This window comes from Manis javanica, chromosome 2 (genome assembly GCF_040802235.1).
Source record: "Manis javanica isolate MJ-LG chromosome 2, MJ_LKY, whole genome shotgun sequence".
Classification (NCBI taxonomy): domain Eukaryota; kingdom Metazoa; phylum Chordata; class Mammalia; order Pholidota; family Manidae; genus Manis; species Manis javanica.
In genome coordinates, this window is record NC_133157.1 from 79,276,288 (window position 1) to 79,292,956 (window position 16,669).

Below are 16,669 nucleotides of genomic sequence, written 5' to 3' on the forward strand. Positions count from 1 at the left end.
TCTGGACTTCAGATGCTCCCTGAGAAAGATGCAGGCATTGAACTAAAGATCCAGTATCTTTCCTAGCTTTCTGAGTCATCTCTGAAAATAAAGACACATACATCTTCTTCACACTCTCTTATGTTTTTAAAATTACAAAGGTAACACCTGCTTTACCAAAAGCTCAAATGGCAGAGGAGTACACAGAGGAAAGCAGGGAAGTATCCCAGTGCCGCTCTCCGCCTTGACTCTCAGTTCCTCTCCTTCCAGAGCTCACATCCATCCGAAGCTAACCCTGTGCAGTCCGGGGAGACAGCCACAGGCACAGCAGCTATGTAAATGTAGATTTTTAATGAATTAAAATTAAATAGCATTGATAATTCATTCCTCCGTGACACTTGTCAAGTTTTAAGGCTAGTGGCTACCCAACTGGACGGCATAGACGCAGGGCAGTTTCACTGCCACAAAGGTTCCACTGAACAGTGCTGACCTCAGGTGCATAAGGAAGACTTTTTCAATTCCTCTCACCTCTGTTCAACACTTACTTCTAGGATCCTCCACAACTGCCTCCCTCAGGCCCTCTCTGGCTGGGCTCAGTCTACCCAACAGGTCAATGGGGTGAGTTGCCTTGGAAAGGTCAGACAATTTGCTGATCTGTAATTAAGAAAGATTTGCTTCATTGCTGGGCTCCCTGAAGGTCACAGGTCATGGAACCAGCACCACCCCGAACAGCACATAGAGGTTAAAACCTTAACTAAGAACTCAAAACCTCCAGTGTTCCTCAGGGCCGTGCTTTTCACAAAGTAGTAAGGAATTCAAAGCCTCAGACCAAAGTCGCAATGTGTCTTACCTCTAGTTCTTACCTCTACCTGAGCCAAGCTGGCCCTGCAAAACAAATCTTCAGGTCATTGAACCATACAAACTGTGCTCAATGGGGTCACCTTAATTATTCCCTGGTAAACAGTAGCCAATATTGTTTTCTGGCCTCCAGCTGTCTGCTCCACTGTCTTCCCATTGTGAGAAGGTACTTGCCAACTGCACACTGCATATCACAGACCTCTCTGCTAATGTATGAAATCTTAACGCATTTTGTTTAGTTTCTCATGAACACTGGCCATGCCTTTGTCTATGAAGAATTGTTTAGCCTTCTGCTAGAATGCCCTTCTCTCCCTACCTGCTGCCCTTCTCAGCACATTCCCCCAATTTATTGGCCAGACAATGCCTACTTTTTCTTTAAAACTCATCTGAGGCATCCTCGCCTCCAAAATACTTCCCCTGTCCTTCGCAGGATGGATTAGGAGCCCCATTGGCTGCCCAAGAATTTCGATAGGAGACACTTAGAGGGTGAAAATCTGGTAACAAGCAGTGAAGTGGGTGTGGGGCTTCTCTTTGCTTCACATTTTATAGCACAGTACAATTTTTGCTGAGATATTTGCAAGAAAGAAAGCAAAATTCTTAAAGATACTCTTACGCTTAAATGGGAATGAGAAAATACCAGTGATTCATTTCAAAGAATATCTTCTGAGGAGTAGTGGCTTTAGAGGAGAGCAACTAGAGATTAAAGGAGGTTTACATCTTGCCCCAAGTCACATTTTGGCTCTACTATTGGCTCCTCCACATGCCCCAATAACATCCTAGTGTTCTTCTATTACAGTACACCACACCTTGAACCTGTCTGTCTTCTCTACTAGACTGGAAAGGACCATATATTTTATTTATCTCTGGTACTCAGACCAGTCCTTAAAGAGGTGCTCAATAAATACTGGACAGATGGACGGATGTGGATGGATGGATGGATGGATGGATGGATGGATGGATGGACAGGTGGGTGGATGGATGGGTGGAGGAATGAGTGGGTGGGTTGGTAGATGAATGCACGCATGGGTGGATGGACGGGTGGCAGGATGGGAGGAAACATTTTCTTAACCTTCAATTTTACCTTCAGACTGAAATCTCCTAACGGGCAAAGACCTTGAATCTCGAAATCAATATCTCTGTCTCTCTTTCCCTGACACCACCTCTCCATTTCCAGTAATGCCAAGAAAATATTTTATATTTAACAACTGCTCAATACAAGGGCTGGCCATTTCCCACCCAGTGAGTGTACTAAAGAAAGATGGGGTAAAGGAAGAAAGAAATCTTTAACAATAAATATTGGATAATAACATTAAAAGCCTCCCTTTCTCTAATGGATACAATTTGTAGATAGATCAACCTAAACCACCTTCCTCTCTGTGGCATATGATTAAAATCTGCTTTGTTCTTCTAATTTGCTTTTCTCAAATTACCACACTGCTGCTGGCGCTGCAAACTTGGACTTCACAGCTACCCTTGAATTATATTGTTCAGTTTTTCCTTTCTGTTTTTCTTTTGATCAGCACTGAACCACAAAGGTGCCATCTACACCTGGTGTAGAAACTGTGTCCCCAAAGCTGGAAACAAAAGGTGTCATTCAAGGTGCCCCCACCCCGCGCTATCACGCTCCTCAGCAGAAATACATCTCCCTTGAGGTATAAGAGCACAAGAGGTGAGGTTATCCTTGACAAGGCTCCAGGTGGTATGGAGTGTTTTTTCCACCCCTGCCTCCAGAGATTTTATTTCTCTCCTGGCTAAGACTTCAAAACAAAGAGCCTGACAAGCATGTAGCCTGTGCCTAAGCAACAAACATTTTGTTTTTATATTTTTCTAGAAGTCCTCTAAATCCCATGGATGGGAATTACTAAGATTTTGCCTTCTGGAATCAATCTCAAAAGTACAAGATAAATTATGATAGAGAATAAATAGAAAATTCTACTGACATCATCCTTTTTTTTTTCTTTGCAAAATCTTAGATGTTAATTTGAAATTTCAAACTGCAAGCAATGTCCATACCATGTCAAACATGTAAAGGGAAAGGAATGATATCTGTCAATTATCCAGTTATGTTAGATGGCAAAATATTCATAAATACATGATAAGCTGATTGCAATTTTCATTTGAAAATAAACTGAGTCACATGTTGATTAAAAGAAAGTAGAAAGGAGCTAAAACTATGTCTTTAGGTGACAGTTCTGAGACATCAATATTCTCTCTTTACCCAGCAATGTAGCCAGTGTATGGTTCTTCCCTTTTGCTATTTAACGAGTTGTTAACGCAAAAGAATTATATCATTTAGACTACCAAGAAAGATGCAAATTCAAAATAATGATAGTATTAGTACAGTAGGAGCAAGCCTAAAATTCAAGACACTGCACCCGGTCCTAATTTGCTAAATAGGTGACCTTAGGCAAATCACATAACATCCCTGGATTTCAATTTAATCATGTAGCCAATGCACATTATTAACACACTGCTCAAGGATATCAAGAGGCACAAGAGGGAAGAGAAAGGTTGCTGCTAAGAAAAAGAACCAATAGCTACCCACCACTACCATAACATTGCAGATGACACCTACATACAGATACAGATCATGAGGATGAGCATTATTTTCAGAACAGTGGGCCGTAAAAGGTGCATAGGCCAGCCCAGAAAATACCACCAGCTAGTAACATCAAGGAAGAATTATTAGCCAACTTATTAATTAGGTTTTTGTCTTCCCTTCTATTAATAAAGCTAATTAGTTACTGATTTTTTAGTATCAATCCATTAGTAAATGTTACTGTATTTGAATTTTCAATTTGTATGTAAAGGCCCTGGTTCAGTCAATGTTTTCCAGACCAATGTTTACCATCAAGGAGTAGGGCCTTAAAGCAACAAATTATGCTTCCAAGGTAGGAGACAAGAAAACTAAACCCTAGTTTGCTACTGTCTAATTCTTTCCCCTGATACAGAATAATCATATTTCAAACCTTAGCATTTTAGACAAAATTCTATTGTACATCTAAGATCCAGGTGAAAAGTAAGTAGAAAACAAAATTTTCCATAGGAGATATCTAAATATAAATATTAAATAAAGGATAAAATATTTCAGCATAATTTACAAAGCTGTTCCTCCTATAAAATGTTTGTTTAGTTTTGTACAACATTGATAGGATTTTAAGATATATTATCTATTTAATGTTCATGACACTGTCTCAAAGGGTAACTTTCCTTGAGTGAAAATGCTATGCTGTATAACTCAGAACCTTAAGGCTGAGAGAGGACATTTTTCATTTGCTAGGGCAAGCTAGGAAATGAGGGTTCAAAGTAGGAAAATGCTTTTCCACTGATAACTCTGATTTGGCTGCCCTATCTGCAGCAGAAAATGAAGAAGCTCTCATTCAGGCCAGAGCTGCCTAACAAAGGAAAAATTACCAAGTACTCTCAGAAAGAATTCCAGAGCTCATAATCCCTTGGTTGGATCTACAAGGATGCCCCAAGCAGAAAGACAGACCAAAAAGACAGATCCCTTAATCAGGATGGTTTCATTCAGCCCCCATATTTCCTACCACCTCCTGGATGAGCACTAGGGATTCCCTCATCTTTCTCCACACCAGACCTCTCTGCTGACATTTTCCTTATTTCCAACAGTCCGCCAGGAATTCTCCAGTCAGACACCTGCAGGCACCTCAAAGTCAACATGCCCAAATGAAACTCATCCTCTCCTCTGCAAACCTACTTCTCCTATATTCTGTCTTCTCATGGGTGTGTGCCCCACGCTCAGAAGGACCCTGAATTTGGTTTCACCATCTGCTATTGCCATCTTGAAATTCTTAGTGATTCTTGAAGGAGGCCCCCACAAGTTACGCGGTCGGCCCTGCCTCTCCCAGAGTGGCCCTGCCATCACCCCTGTCACTGGCACCAACCAACCACCTGGGGTTTATCCTGGATTCTCCCTTCCTTCACTTCTACATCCAGTCATGCTCTTTGACGCCCAGGGTTTTACACCAAGCAAAGGCTCATCTTGGTTGAATGCCTTTTACCCCTCTTCAAAGAACTGATTTCCACTCATCCTTTAATTACTAATTGAGACGCATATATACCAGAGATACTTATTGATGCCCCAGTCTGACACTGGGCCTCCTCTCGGCCCTCCACCTACATGTGCCTGTCCCTACATCTGCCATTTGGTCCCTGCATCAATATCTGGTCTCTCTTCCCCCAAATGACTCTGATCCCCAAAATGGCTGATTTTTTTCTTTTTATCTCTAGTTCCAGCTCTGTGCTTGGCACACAGAAGAAATGTTTTTAATGTTTATTAAATAAGATTCATGCCACTTCAAAAAATTAACTAATTCACTTTTGAAAAAAATAATTGCCAGTTCATACAATTCTCCTTCCCTTTTAGAACGAGCTTCGTTTTTTTCTAAAGTGATCCTCTCCTTTCCCTTCTGCACCTTCAGGGAAAATCACCAAAGCAAACAGCTCCAGAGCTTATATTACACCTCAAATGCATTTTTCACTGTCCGGGTTGATGAGGGGTTGGGGGGGTCACTGTCCCTCAGGGTCACTTCTGCAAATGAGAACAGCTGGGCCCCCTATGCCTCTGGGAGCTTTCAGGCACTGCTGGCTTATGCATAATGATGTGTTTGTGCCGTGAAAGTTGCCAGAGCTCCCCTGCAATGCCACCAAGAGTCCACCATATAGGAAAGCAAGAGTGGGAAGTGCAGCCCAGAGGGTCAAGGAGTCTTCTATTACCCCTGGGCCCCGTGTGCTCTCAGACATCCAACACTTCCTCAGATTGGCCATGATAGGAAATCCTGTTCAAAGATAACCTCTTAATTTTGCTGGGGTGGGAGTCAAAGGCCTCATTCTGTCCCCAGAATCCGTGTCTAATCAGTACTTTTGTCCATCATGATAGACACACCTGCGCAGCTTTCTTCACTCATTCATTCACTAACTCAGACTTACACTGAACAAAGTGCCGGATGAGGCATTATCAAGGGAGGTAAGGGCCAAAAAGCCCCCACCCTGTAGGAATTAAGAATATTATAATGAGGCAGATGAATTTCACTAATGCCTTACTATCTCTAAGTGTGGTCCACAGGCCAGCAGCATCAGGGTCACCTGGAAGCTTGTCAGAAATGCTGGATTTCAGGGCCCTCCGCAAGACCCCCTGAATCAGAACATGCATTTTAACAACAGAAGATCCACGTGAGTATCAGAGACTGACAAGCATTTACACATCCTTCTCAAGAGCTGAAGGGCAACTCTTCTTAGCCTGAGTTAATTTCAAGCCTCAGCTACAAAACCTGCCCTAATTGCTGTGATCATAATCCCATTGTTTCCCACCTCTGGGTCCACAGCTGGGTCTTTGCTGCTTCACAGGAGGAACAACCTGAGAGTCTCATCACAGAGTGGGAATGCACAAGGGACTGTGCTATCCACCATGCCTGTCACTCACACATGTGAATCTCATGCTAGATTCTCCATGGGACACATTCTGGCATTCCCATTCCCACAGTGTTTTTAAGTTTTCCCAAAATGCCTGTTTAGAAAAAAAAGTAGCAACTTAAGAATTCAAGTGACTAATGGACCTGATTCAAGTGGTTTATATTTCAAGCACTTAATGCACTGTTGCTATATATTTTCCAAGATCAAAAGAGGGGCCTCCAAGTAAGACATGGCTTTATCTAATTATTAGAGTTGAAAAAAATCAAGATTCAGCTGAAGAGCAAGTGCAATGGGAAAATGCTTACTACAGCAGAGCCTGACTTTGTCCTACTAGTAACATTGCAATACACACACCCACATGCACCATTACTACTAAGAATTCCAAATATACACATACATATTTTCCATGCAGACATTGGGTGTTTTGTAATTAATTGATACTGATATTATTTCAAATACTTGGAGGCCCAAGATGCATAGAAATTCTGTTTTGTTTTTTGGGAGGTTTTCATTTTCCAAAAGGTCCAGTAAATTGATAGTCAACTGAAACCAACTCTTAAGCTTCTTGACCTCAAAACTCCTTTACACCATTAAGGATCAATATAGCTTTAATTTAGGTCATATATATCCCTATTTGTGGAGAATTTTTTAAATATTCAATTTTTGATTCATTTAAAAATAATAATGAACCCACAAACATTAACATTAATTAGATAGTTTTATGAAAAATAACTTTCATTGACAAAATAAAAACCTAATTTAGTGAAAAGTAGCATTGTTTTACATTTTTGCAACTATCTTTAACATCTGGCTCAAGAAGAGACAGCTGGATTCTCACAACTGCTTCTGCATTGAATGTGTGGTAATATCACTATCATATACAGCCTCTGTAAAACTCCACTGTACACCTGTAAGAAAATGAGACTGAAAAAGGCAAGCAACATCTCAGCAAGGGTGACAAGGGCGAAAAAGTCATGTTTTCAAGAACTGGTGCTGGGACAACTGGATAACCACATGTAAAAGAACACAGCTGGACCCCTACTTAACATCCTATACAAAAATTAACTCAAATTAGATTAAAGATAGGGAGTGGCTGTGTGATATTGTAATTTCATAATAAGAAATATATATTTTGTCTTTGACCCCATTTCCGGCACACAGCTCCTCAAACCCTTCGAATTCCCTAAGTGGTAAGAACCACAAAAGTGCCTTTTGTTAGGTTAACAAAGTGACTTTTTTTTTAAGTCCCTAAGGATGGGAGCTGCTGCCAGTGGAGCCAGCCATGTGATTACAGGGTCGCAAGTTTCAGTCTCACTCCCATGAGCTCTGGAGGTTGAGTTCAATCACCAGTTATTTAACCAATCATGCCTATGCAATGAAACCTCCATAGAAACCCGATAGGAGAGGCTTCGGAGAGCTTCCCAGTTGGTGAACATGAGGTATCAGGAGAGAGGCACTCCTACGTGCAGAGGGCGTGGAAGCTCTCTGTCCTTTCCCCATACCTTCCCACTGCATTTTTTCCATTTGGCTATTCCTAATTAGATACTTTTATAATAAACTGTGAACTAATAAGTAGAATATTTCTCTAAGTGTTGTGAGCTGCTCTAGCAAATTAATCACTCAAAGAGGAGGTCATGGGATGACTTCCCCAATCTACAACTAGTCAGAAGCCCAGTCACAACCTGGACTTGCAATTGGTGTCTGAAGGAAAGGGAGCAATCTTGTGGGACTCAGCTGAGGAAAAGTACCCCCTTCATACAGTGAAATTGGTACCAGAACCCTCTTAGGCTATTGATGAGTACACATTTCTTTAAGGAATTAAAAAGTGGTGATGGTGAGGAAGACAGTGTAGCACAAAGAAGACAAGTCGTGAATCTGTGGCATCTTACTACACTGATGGACAGTGACTTCAATGGGGTATGCAGGGGACCTGATGATACGGGTGAATGTAGTAACCACAATGTTTTTCATGTGAAACCTTCATAAGAGTGTATGTCAATAATGATACCTTAATAAAAATAAGTAAAAAAGTGGTGATAGTTGTACGACCTTGTGAATACACTGAAATCTGCTGAATGTACACTTTAAAATGGTGGATTTTATGGTATGTGAATTACATATTAATTCAACAGTGAATCAAAGACCTAAATGTAAGAGCTAAAACTATGAAACTATTAAAAGAAACACAGGCAAAAATTGTCTTGGATTAGACAAAAATCTCTTAGCTATGACACCATAAACATGAGCAATAAAAGAAAAAATAGATAATTCAGATTTCATCAAAAGTTTTAAACTTTAGGCACCATGAAGAAAGTAAAAAGACAGCCCACATAATAGGGAAAAAAAATCTGTAAATCATTTATTTTCTAAGTGGTTCATATACAGATATCTAAAGAATTCTTACAACTCAATAATAAAAAGACAACCCAGTTCATACATGGGCAAAGAATCCAAATAGACAGTTCTGTGAAGAAGAGACACAAATGGCTAGTAAACACATGAAAAGATGTTCAACATCATTAGCCAGCATGTAAATCAAAATCAAAATCACAATGAGAAACTACTTCATGCCCATTAAGATGGTTATAGTCAAATAGCCAGATAATAATAAATGTTGACAAGGAAATAGAGAAATTGAAACCCTTATATGGTGCTGGTGAGAGGGCAAAATGGTGCAGCCACTTAGGAAAACAGTTTGGCAGTTCTTCCAAAGACTAAACATAGAGCTACCCAGTAATTTCACTCTTAGTTATATGCATGTTCCATCTAGCAACTTTTAGAGGGATGTTCACTGCAACATTATTCACAATAGCCAAAAAGCAGAAACCACCCAAATTTTCATCAACTGATGAATGGATAAACAAAATGTGATCTAGCCATACAGTGGAATATTATTCAGCAATAAAAAGGAAAGAACTACTGATAGATGCTACCACATGGATGAATCTTGAAAAGTGAAAGAAGTGAAAGAAGCCAGACACAAAAGCCTATATATTGCATGATTCCATTTTTATCAAATGTCCACAGTAGACAAATCTACAGAGATAGAAAATAGATTAGTGGTTATATAAGGCTGGGAGGTTTAGGAGGAAATGAGGGTGTGACTGTTGAAGGGCACAGGGTTCCTTTGGGGAGGATGAAAATATCCAAAATTGATGGTAGTGGTGATTGCACAATTCTGTGAATACATTAAAATTGTATATCATAAATGGGTGAATTTTATGGTATGTAATTAGACCTCAATAAAACTGTTGTCCAAAAAAGGCAAACAATATCTTAGCATTACTATGAAAACAGTTTGAACCTATAGTGCCCCAGAAAGGATCTCTGGGACTCCCAGAGGTCCCCAGAACACACTTTGAGAATCACTGACCCAGACAAAGGATCAGGTGTGTCAATATTGTGGATTATCTTCTTAGCAGCCATTTCCCCCTTCTCCCTTCCTCCTTCTGAGGAGAACCCTGAGTTTTAGGTTTTAACCCCTCCCATGAAGCCCACCACCAGGAGGGAAGTTGATTCCACTCTGAGTCCCAAGGACAGGTTCTGGCCACCTTAAGCTGATCAGCACATCCCTTCCACTGATTATGGTCACTGGTTCAGAGGTGGCCATGTGACCCAGGAGGTGTGATCAGAATGACTGCAGGACTTTTGTTTGGCATGTTAAGCTAGACATCCTCTGGATGGCATCCCATGAAAACATGAGAAATAGAGCTACTGTAACCATTTCACACCAGTCCAAAGATAAAGCCTCCACAAAAAAAAGGTCCGTCTTTGAATTAAGTCCTTAACCCAGGACTTGTGGATATATGAGCCAGTAAGTGTCCTTAATGTTAAGGTCAATTTGAATTAGAATTTGTTAGATGTAGTTAAAAACAACCAGTGGATAAACTGTCCAAATGATGTGGAACTAAAGTACTGCATTCTCCCACAGTCAATACACTTTGCCTTTGCTTTGAGCACCTTAAGAGATAAGATCTTGGCAGACCATTGAAATCGCATTACTTTTTTTTTCTGAGCATTCTGAATACAAAGAGCTGGTCCATGTAATCTAGGCCTAAAAATGTCAGAGCTGGGCCACAGTATTTAACAAACTGCCTCTCCCTTCTGTTCTTTTGTGTCTGATTTTCAGTGGACTCTGAATGGCATCCGAGATACGTTTGATAGAGAAAAGTGCTAGATTGTCCTTAGTAGCAGAAAAGGTGTGGCTGTCAGCTGGGCCGAGCTTGGCTTTCACCAGCAGGATCACTGTGGGGCTGGATATTTAGCACATACGTATATTTGCATGTGGCTTCCAATCCGTGTTCCAACAGATAACAGACTCAGGGAGCAGTAACTACTCCCTACTTTCTTCATTTTATTTTTCAACTAAAGTGGAAGAGTATTCTATATTTGGATGATGTTTTAACATTTTCCAACATGCTTTTGCATACATCACCTCAACAACCCAGTGGAGGCTGGCAATTGAGAAACTATTAAGCCCATTTTACAGAGGAAAAACAGTGACTTGCTTAAGGTCTTGCACAATCAGAAAGTGATGGCATTTGGGCTTAAAGACATTAGATTCTAAGCCAAAGCCTTCCCATTCCTTATGATTACTTCAAATACACCTTCATGTGATATTAAGATTACAGTCAATATTTTTTCAGCTCTTACTATGGGCCAAGTACTAAGCATGTGACATATATTATTCCTCACTTAATCCTGCCAACAAACTCATGAGGTCTGTACCATTATTCCCACTCTACAGATGAGGAAACTGAGACCTGAAGAGGTACACGTGACATGCCCAAAGTCACCCAGTTAGTCAATGGTAGAGCCAGGGTTCAAATCCGAGCAAGCAGCATCACAGAACATAAGCTCTCAACCACTTTGCCCTTCGCCCCTTCATCAAGAGTAAAGCCTTACCGGCTGTGCTTGCTCCGTGCAGCATGGCTGGTAGCCACCCAGAATCCACTGCTCAGTAAGAACTGAAGGGACATTTAACAACACAAACAACAAAGGATCATCCAATAAGTTTTCTTGTTCTGGAATTTGATCCTATAAAGAATGCCTAAAATAAGACAGGGCTTAGTTAACATCTTCTTAAATTCTCCTGACATGTGTATTGTAACAATAATTGGAACTCAGTATGACCTACTCTGAAGGACACTACTGCTTGCTTAGCCAACAGCCATCCGCACCACCACGGACTCACACACACACACAAACCTCTCCACTGCCTCTGAATAGCCAAGCCCACCTCCCATTACAGAGAGTGAAGAGCAAAGACAGCAGATGTGCATGGCCCTAGACTCCTCTGAAGCTAGGGCACGGATTGTGATCCAACCCTGGCCAACGGGACCTGATGGGGCCTCTCAGAGAGTTCTTCCTCCGTGATTGAAAGAAATGCATGAGGAGATACCACCTCCTATCCCGTGGCTGTGTAACTCATCCCTTTATCTGTGATGACTGTAAGTGACATGGTTAACATGCAGGAATGGCAGAGTGGGAAAATGGAAAGCCCTGGGTCTATGCAGAACTGCTGGACAACCCTGAAACTGCCCTCCCTCTGGACTTCTCATTAGGTAGGATAGTAAGTGTCATTATTTAAGCCACTTTAACTTGGCTACTCTCTTACTTGCAGCCAAAACCATCCAAACCTCTCCAGTCTCATGAGTCAGCTACACAAAGAAAGCTCTGGATTTTGAGTTAAATGACCTGGATTCTAATCCACTTACTTGTCAGGTGATCCAAGGCATTTAATCTGTCTGAACCTCATTTTCCATATCTATAATATTGAGGGAACACTCAATAACACAATAACATCAATAGAGTAGGGATACTGCAGGCTAGTTATGAAAATCACATGAGAAATTTACAAGAGTAAAACACTGTCAACAGCACTGTTTTACTCCATTGCAACTGGTCTGGGCAACAATTAAACCATAGACTTGTTAAACTGGAACCACCCACCGAACCTAACTCCCCTTATTTTACAAAAATGGAAACACTGACTCCAAATGTCAAATGATTCATTCAGTACCACACACTGATTGGTAACATGACCAAACCATGTTATCTCCTGATTACTAGTCCAGGATTGTCCCATTACCCTCACGTTGGTAGGTAATGAGCTTGATTAAATACCGGGCACTCATTCATTTCGTAAGTGTTTATTGAATGTAATTATATTCCAGGTACTACTCTAGGTACAGGGGGCTTCTTGGTGAGCAACAACCATCACAACAAAATGTTCCTACCCTCATGGATTTAACCACCTAGAATGGAAATTATTTCACCTACATCTATAAATATTTTCTGAGTGCCTACTCTGTGCAATGACTATGCTAGGATTTCTATTCAAATCCAAATTCCCACCCAATTCCAAGTACATCAGCCATGTTTACCAGGCTCTGCTGAAGAATGAGTAATGTGAAAAGCCTACATTTTACTCAATAGAAGTCAGTATTAAAATGACAAGTTCATTAGAAGCAGCTGTGAATAACCATACTGACACCTGAAAAAGTGGACAGAATGGGGAAGATGGCTAGAACCCCACTCTACTTGAAGCAGCAAGACTGAATGAAAGACATTGGACTAAGCCGTGTCCTGCTACAGTCTCCGGACTAAAAGGATCGGCTCAGTTGGAAAAACCCAGTAGGGAGCATTTAGCAACTCCTCTTCCCCATACCTCCATCTGGGGCCCTAGACTCTCCTTTGGTAAAATGTCCAGCCTCTTCCAATCTAAACATTTAAGTGCCAGTGACATGATGGACCAGCACCCTGGACTCTATGAAAGAGACACAGCCAGTGACTCCTCTGGAACTAGCTATAGGCTACTCAGACTAGGTGGTTAGGTTGTTGGAAAGTTTTTATGACAATAACCACCAAAATTATAAAATTTGGAAAAGAATAAAGGCTGTTGTTTTGCAAGGAAAAAAATTCATGATTCACATTTTGTGCAGGTTATGGAGGAAGGCTGTGTGTGACACTGTGTGACAATCCATACACTCCTTTAACTTTTTAATTCCCTAGAGTGGACAAAAAAGGCAAGCAAAGAAGGAAGGACAGATGGGTTCCTCAGGGCATGTACTGGTGACTCCAAAAGGTTCTTTTTTCAAAATATCATTCTGTTCTCACTCCAAACAAATGGAAAGGTTTTTGTGATCTTATACCCAGAAGTGCAATTTCAATTCCCAGGTTTGAAATAGCACAGGAAGGGATAACGTCCAGATTAACACAATAAAAGCTCATAATTCATTTTAACTGGTTAAATAATTGTCACAGTGTGGGGGTGGAAGGGGCAGAAAAAAAGATGTGCCACAAAATGAAACATTCAATTTTTAAGCAATGCCAAAATCAACATTTGGAACACAGCACTTTAACCTCTTTGGCATCAGTTGGGCCATACAAACTCTAACTTTCCAAACTATTATTAGACTGGCTACAATTAATTGTTTCCCAGAGCACCAGACAACAAAAACATGTCCTGTGGGAACTACCTAGCTATTCTAAGGAAGACTTCATCCTGAAGGGGATAAAAACCAGTAGTGTGAACTCCAAGGGGAAGAGGACAGGGCAGACAGAGGGCTGAGAAGGCAGAGGTGAACCCAACATCCCCTCTTCCTGCTGCTGGCCCTGCATTATCTACATATTCAACATGGGTTAAAGGACCTGTACGTCTACTTCAGAACCTAATGCAAAGTGCACAAAGGACTCTCTCTGGATACAAGACAGTACATGCCAAACGTTCCTGTGCAACCTGGTGGCAGAAAAACTGCCTATCCTGCTAATCCATTTATTATTAAGTTTAGCAGCACTGCTTAGCTCAGAATGAAATTCAAGATCCTTCAGAAAATTCAGTGGGAGCCTACTCCCCTAGGAGATCATGGGGCACCACATTCCTGCCTTAAAACTTGTCCAGCTGTCAACATACAAATCAGCTGCTAATGTCTCCATGTCACAAACTCCCACCAGCAAACAAACAAACATACAAACACAGATGAGACCTTTCTTTCATTGATTTGTTTTGGGGTGACACAGCCCAGAGACAGGTGCCTGCCACTGGGAGACACTGTCCTGTCTAAAAAACAGCTCAGACCTGGATCCTCAAGTCTCTGGTAGTTAAGTAAAAGAAATCCCAGGGATAAATAAGTAAATAGATTTAAGAGTCAGAAGCTAATAGTGCTGAGCCCTAACAGAAACTTTCCAGATGGCGCCCACTGAGTGGGTTATAGGAGAGGGTACACAGCTGCCTGCATACACACACACACACACACACACACACACACACACTACACACGCACCAAGAGTTTACCTACGTGCACACACACACAAACACACCCTTGCAGCTCTCACTGGATCTCCTGTAAACCCAAAGGCACTTTTTACCTGCAGATTGGGCTGCCAGAAAATTTGCCTTTGCCCAAACAACTCTCACCTTCACCAACCTGAGCCAAAAAGAATGCCCACCAATATTCCACAGATCAATTTTTCCCGGAACCCAGATCCTGTAGGGCTCCCTTCCTGCTGGCCTTGTAACCCTTTTCCTTTCTCTGAAACACTCCGATTTCACACGATTCCTTTCCAGGCAGCTCCAGTTCTGCACAGCGCACGCCCTATCCCTCAAGGCTGGAGCCCAGGGCTGCCTGGCCTCTCTCACTCTCGGGAAACTTCGTCGCCGCCCCACGCAGAAAAGTAAACGCCACTAGTAGGGGGGCGGCAGGAAGCGGGAATGCTTCCCTGGGGCTGAGGGCACCTTCGGAGCCTGGGCACCAGAGACAGAAATAAGTGAACCCTGGCTGATGCATGCCTTCGCCACGTGGAGGAAGAGAGGAAGGAAGAGTGGGCGACATGCAGGTGCCCCTCTCAGATCTGAGAGCTCCCATTTCCTGGAGGAGGAGGGGACAGAGGAGTTAGAGTCCCCAGGAGGCAGTTGCCTGGAGCCCCCAACCTAGGCGCAGCGAGGCGTGCGGGCAGTGTGCTCGCCAGGGGAAGGGGCCAGAGCGCACCTGCCGAGGACAGTGCCCCCATCCCTGGGTTGGGCTCCAGCCTCAAAGGGCGGAGGAAGCAGAATCTGTTTTTTTCGCCGCTCCCCGGGAGGATTCCTCGCCGCTGCCCGCGCACGCCCACCCGCAGAGGCCCCCCAGCCCTGCGCCCCGCGCGTACTCAGCGCGCTCGCGGGGCGCCGCCCGCACCTGGATGTGGCAGGAGATCTCTGAGTCGTCCAGCAGCCGGATGGTGCATTTCATCTCCTGGCTGAGCGATTTGATGCTCGAGCTCCGAAAGTGGATCATTTTCATGGTCCTTCTGCGTCTCGGCACACAGTGGCAGGAGGAGAACATGCACCGCGGCCCGGGGGATCGAGCGGGAGGCTCGGGGCGGCGCGGTGCTCGCCCGCGCGGACAGACACACTCGCTCACGCACCGTCCCGGACACCCGGGCGCAGCTCAGCCCCGGGACAGCGACGGGCGTCTGCGACCGCACGTGCAGGCGGCCAGGGCGCGGCGGGCGGGTGGGGGCGGGTGGGTCCCTCTCTCCCTCCCCTCCCTCGCCTCCGCCTCGCCCGCTGCTTTCCCCGCCTCCGCCCGTCGCGCGCGCTCCTGCGCCTCCCTCCGCCCGGGCTCGCTTGCACAGGATGCCCCAAGCCCGTGACCCCCGGCGGGCGCGCGACGCACTCGCTCCCACGCGCGCGGAGCCGCGGGAGCAGGAGGCGGAGGGACTGCTGGCGCTGGTGGCCGGGGCGCCCCGGCAGTGGCCTGCTCCGCGGCTGCGTCAGGCTGGGCCGGCCGCCTCCTCCCTCCCTCCGCGGCCGCGAGCGCTCTGGCTCCTGGTCACGCTCGTCGCTGCCCTGGGCTTCCCCAGACAGCGCCCTGCTCCACTCAGCCCCAGGGACCTGGATGCGGGTGAGGGGTGCTCCCGATCTGCACCACAGGAAGATTTCCATCGCGGGAGACGACTGGACCAAGGGCTAAACCCTGAAAGTGACGTGAAGCCCTGGCACGGCTACACCAGGACTATGGCTAACAGTAACAATCTTAGGTACCCATGAGGATTTGTTTAAGCCTTTATTTAATATTAACTGGGAATCAAGTCCCCAGAAATTTAGAGCCTTCCTTAAGCAATTTCTCATTTATGTCTCCCAACATCTCTGTATGATCTTTGGTGGCAGCACCTCAGACCCAAGCAAGAGGGTCGCCATCCTCCACTCCCCACTTAGGGGCCCTTTCTCCTGCTCCCCTGTTTCCTAGAAATGGAAATGAGCCCCCGTGCGTTTTAGACCAATCTCTGGGCACTGCGACCCTGGAATTCCCTGCTGCCCTCCAGAGGGAGTATCCCCCCCCCTGTGTGGCGTGTCCATAGGCCCAAGGGATGGCCAAGGCGCAACTGTGGACGAGGTAGTTGTGGGGGCTGGCGCACC

At 43.9% G+C, this 16,669-nt stretch overlaps 1 protein-coding gene across 3 annotated transcripts in view; it reads right to left on the minus strand.

Annotated features, from left to right (window-relative positions):
• Positions 1-16,102, minus strand: part of FRMD3 (FERM domain containing 3) — a 253,950-nt gene extending 237,848 nt beyond the window's left edge. The window contains exon 1 of one of the 3 annotated variants that reach the window (XM_036991342.2): positions 15,447-16,071. In XM_036991342.2, coding sequence (XP_036847237.2) covers positions 15,447-15,593 — 147 coding nt within the window. In that variant the 5' untranslated portion in view covers positions 15,594-16,071. Of the gene's footprint in view, positions 1-15,446 lie in introns of all 3 variants that reach the window. The other 2 variants (XM_073228703.1, XM_036991340.2) reach the window with 2 other exon arrangements.
• Between the last annotated feature and the right edge of the window lie 567 nt (positions 16,103-16,669).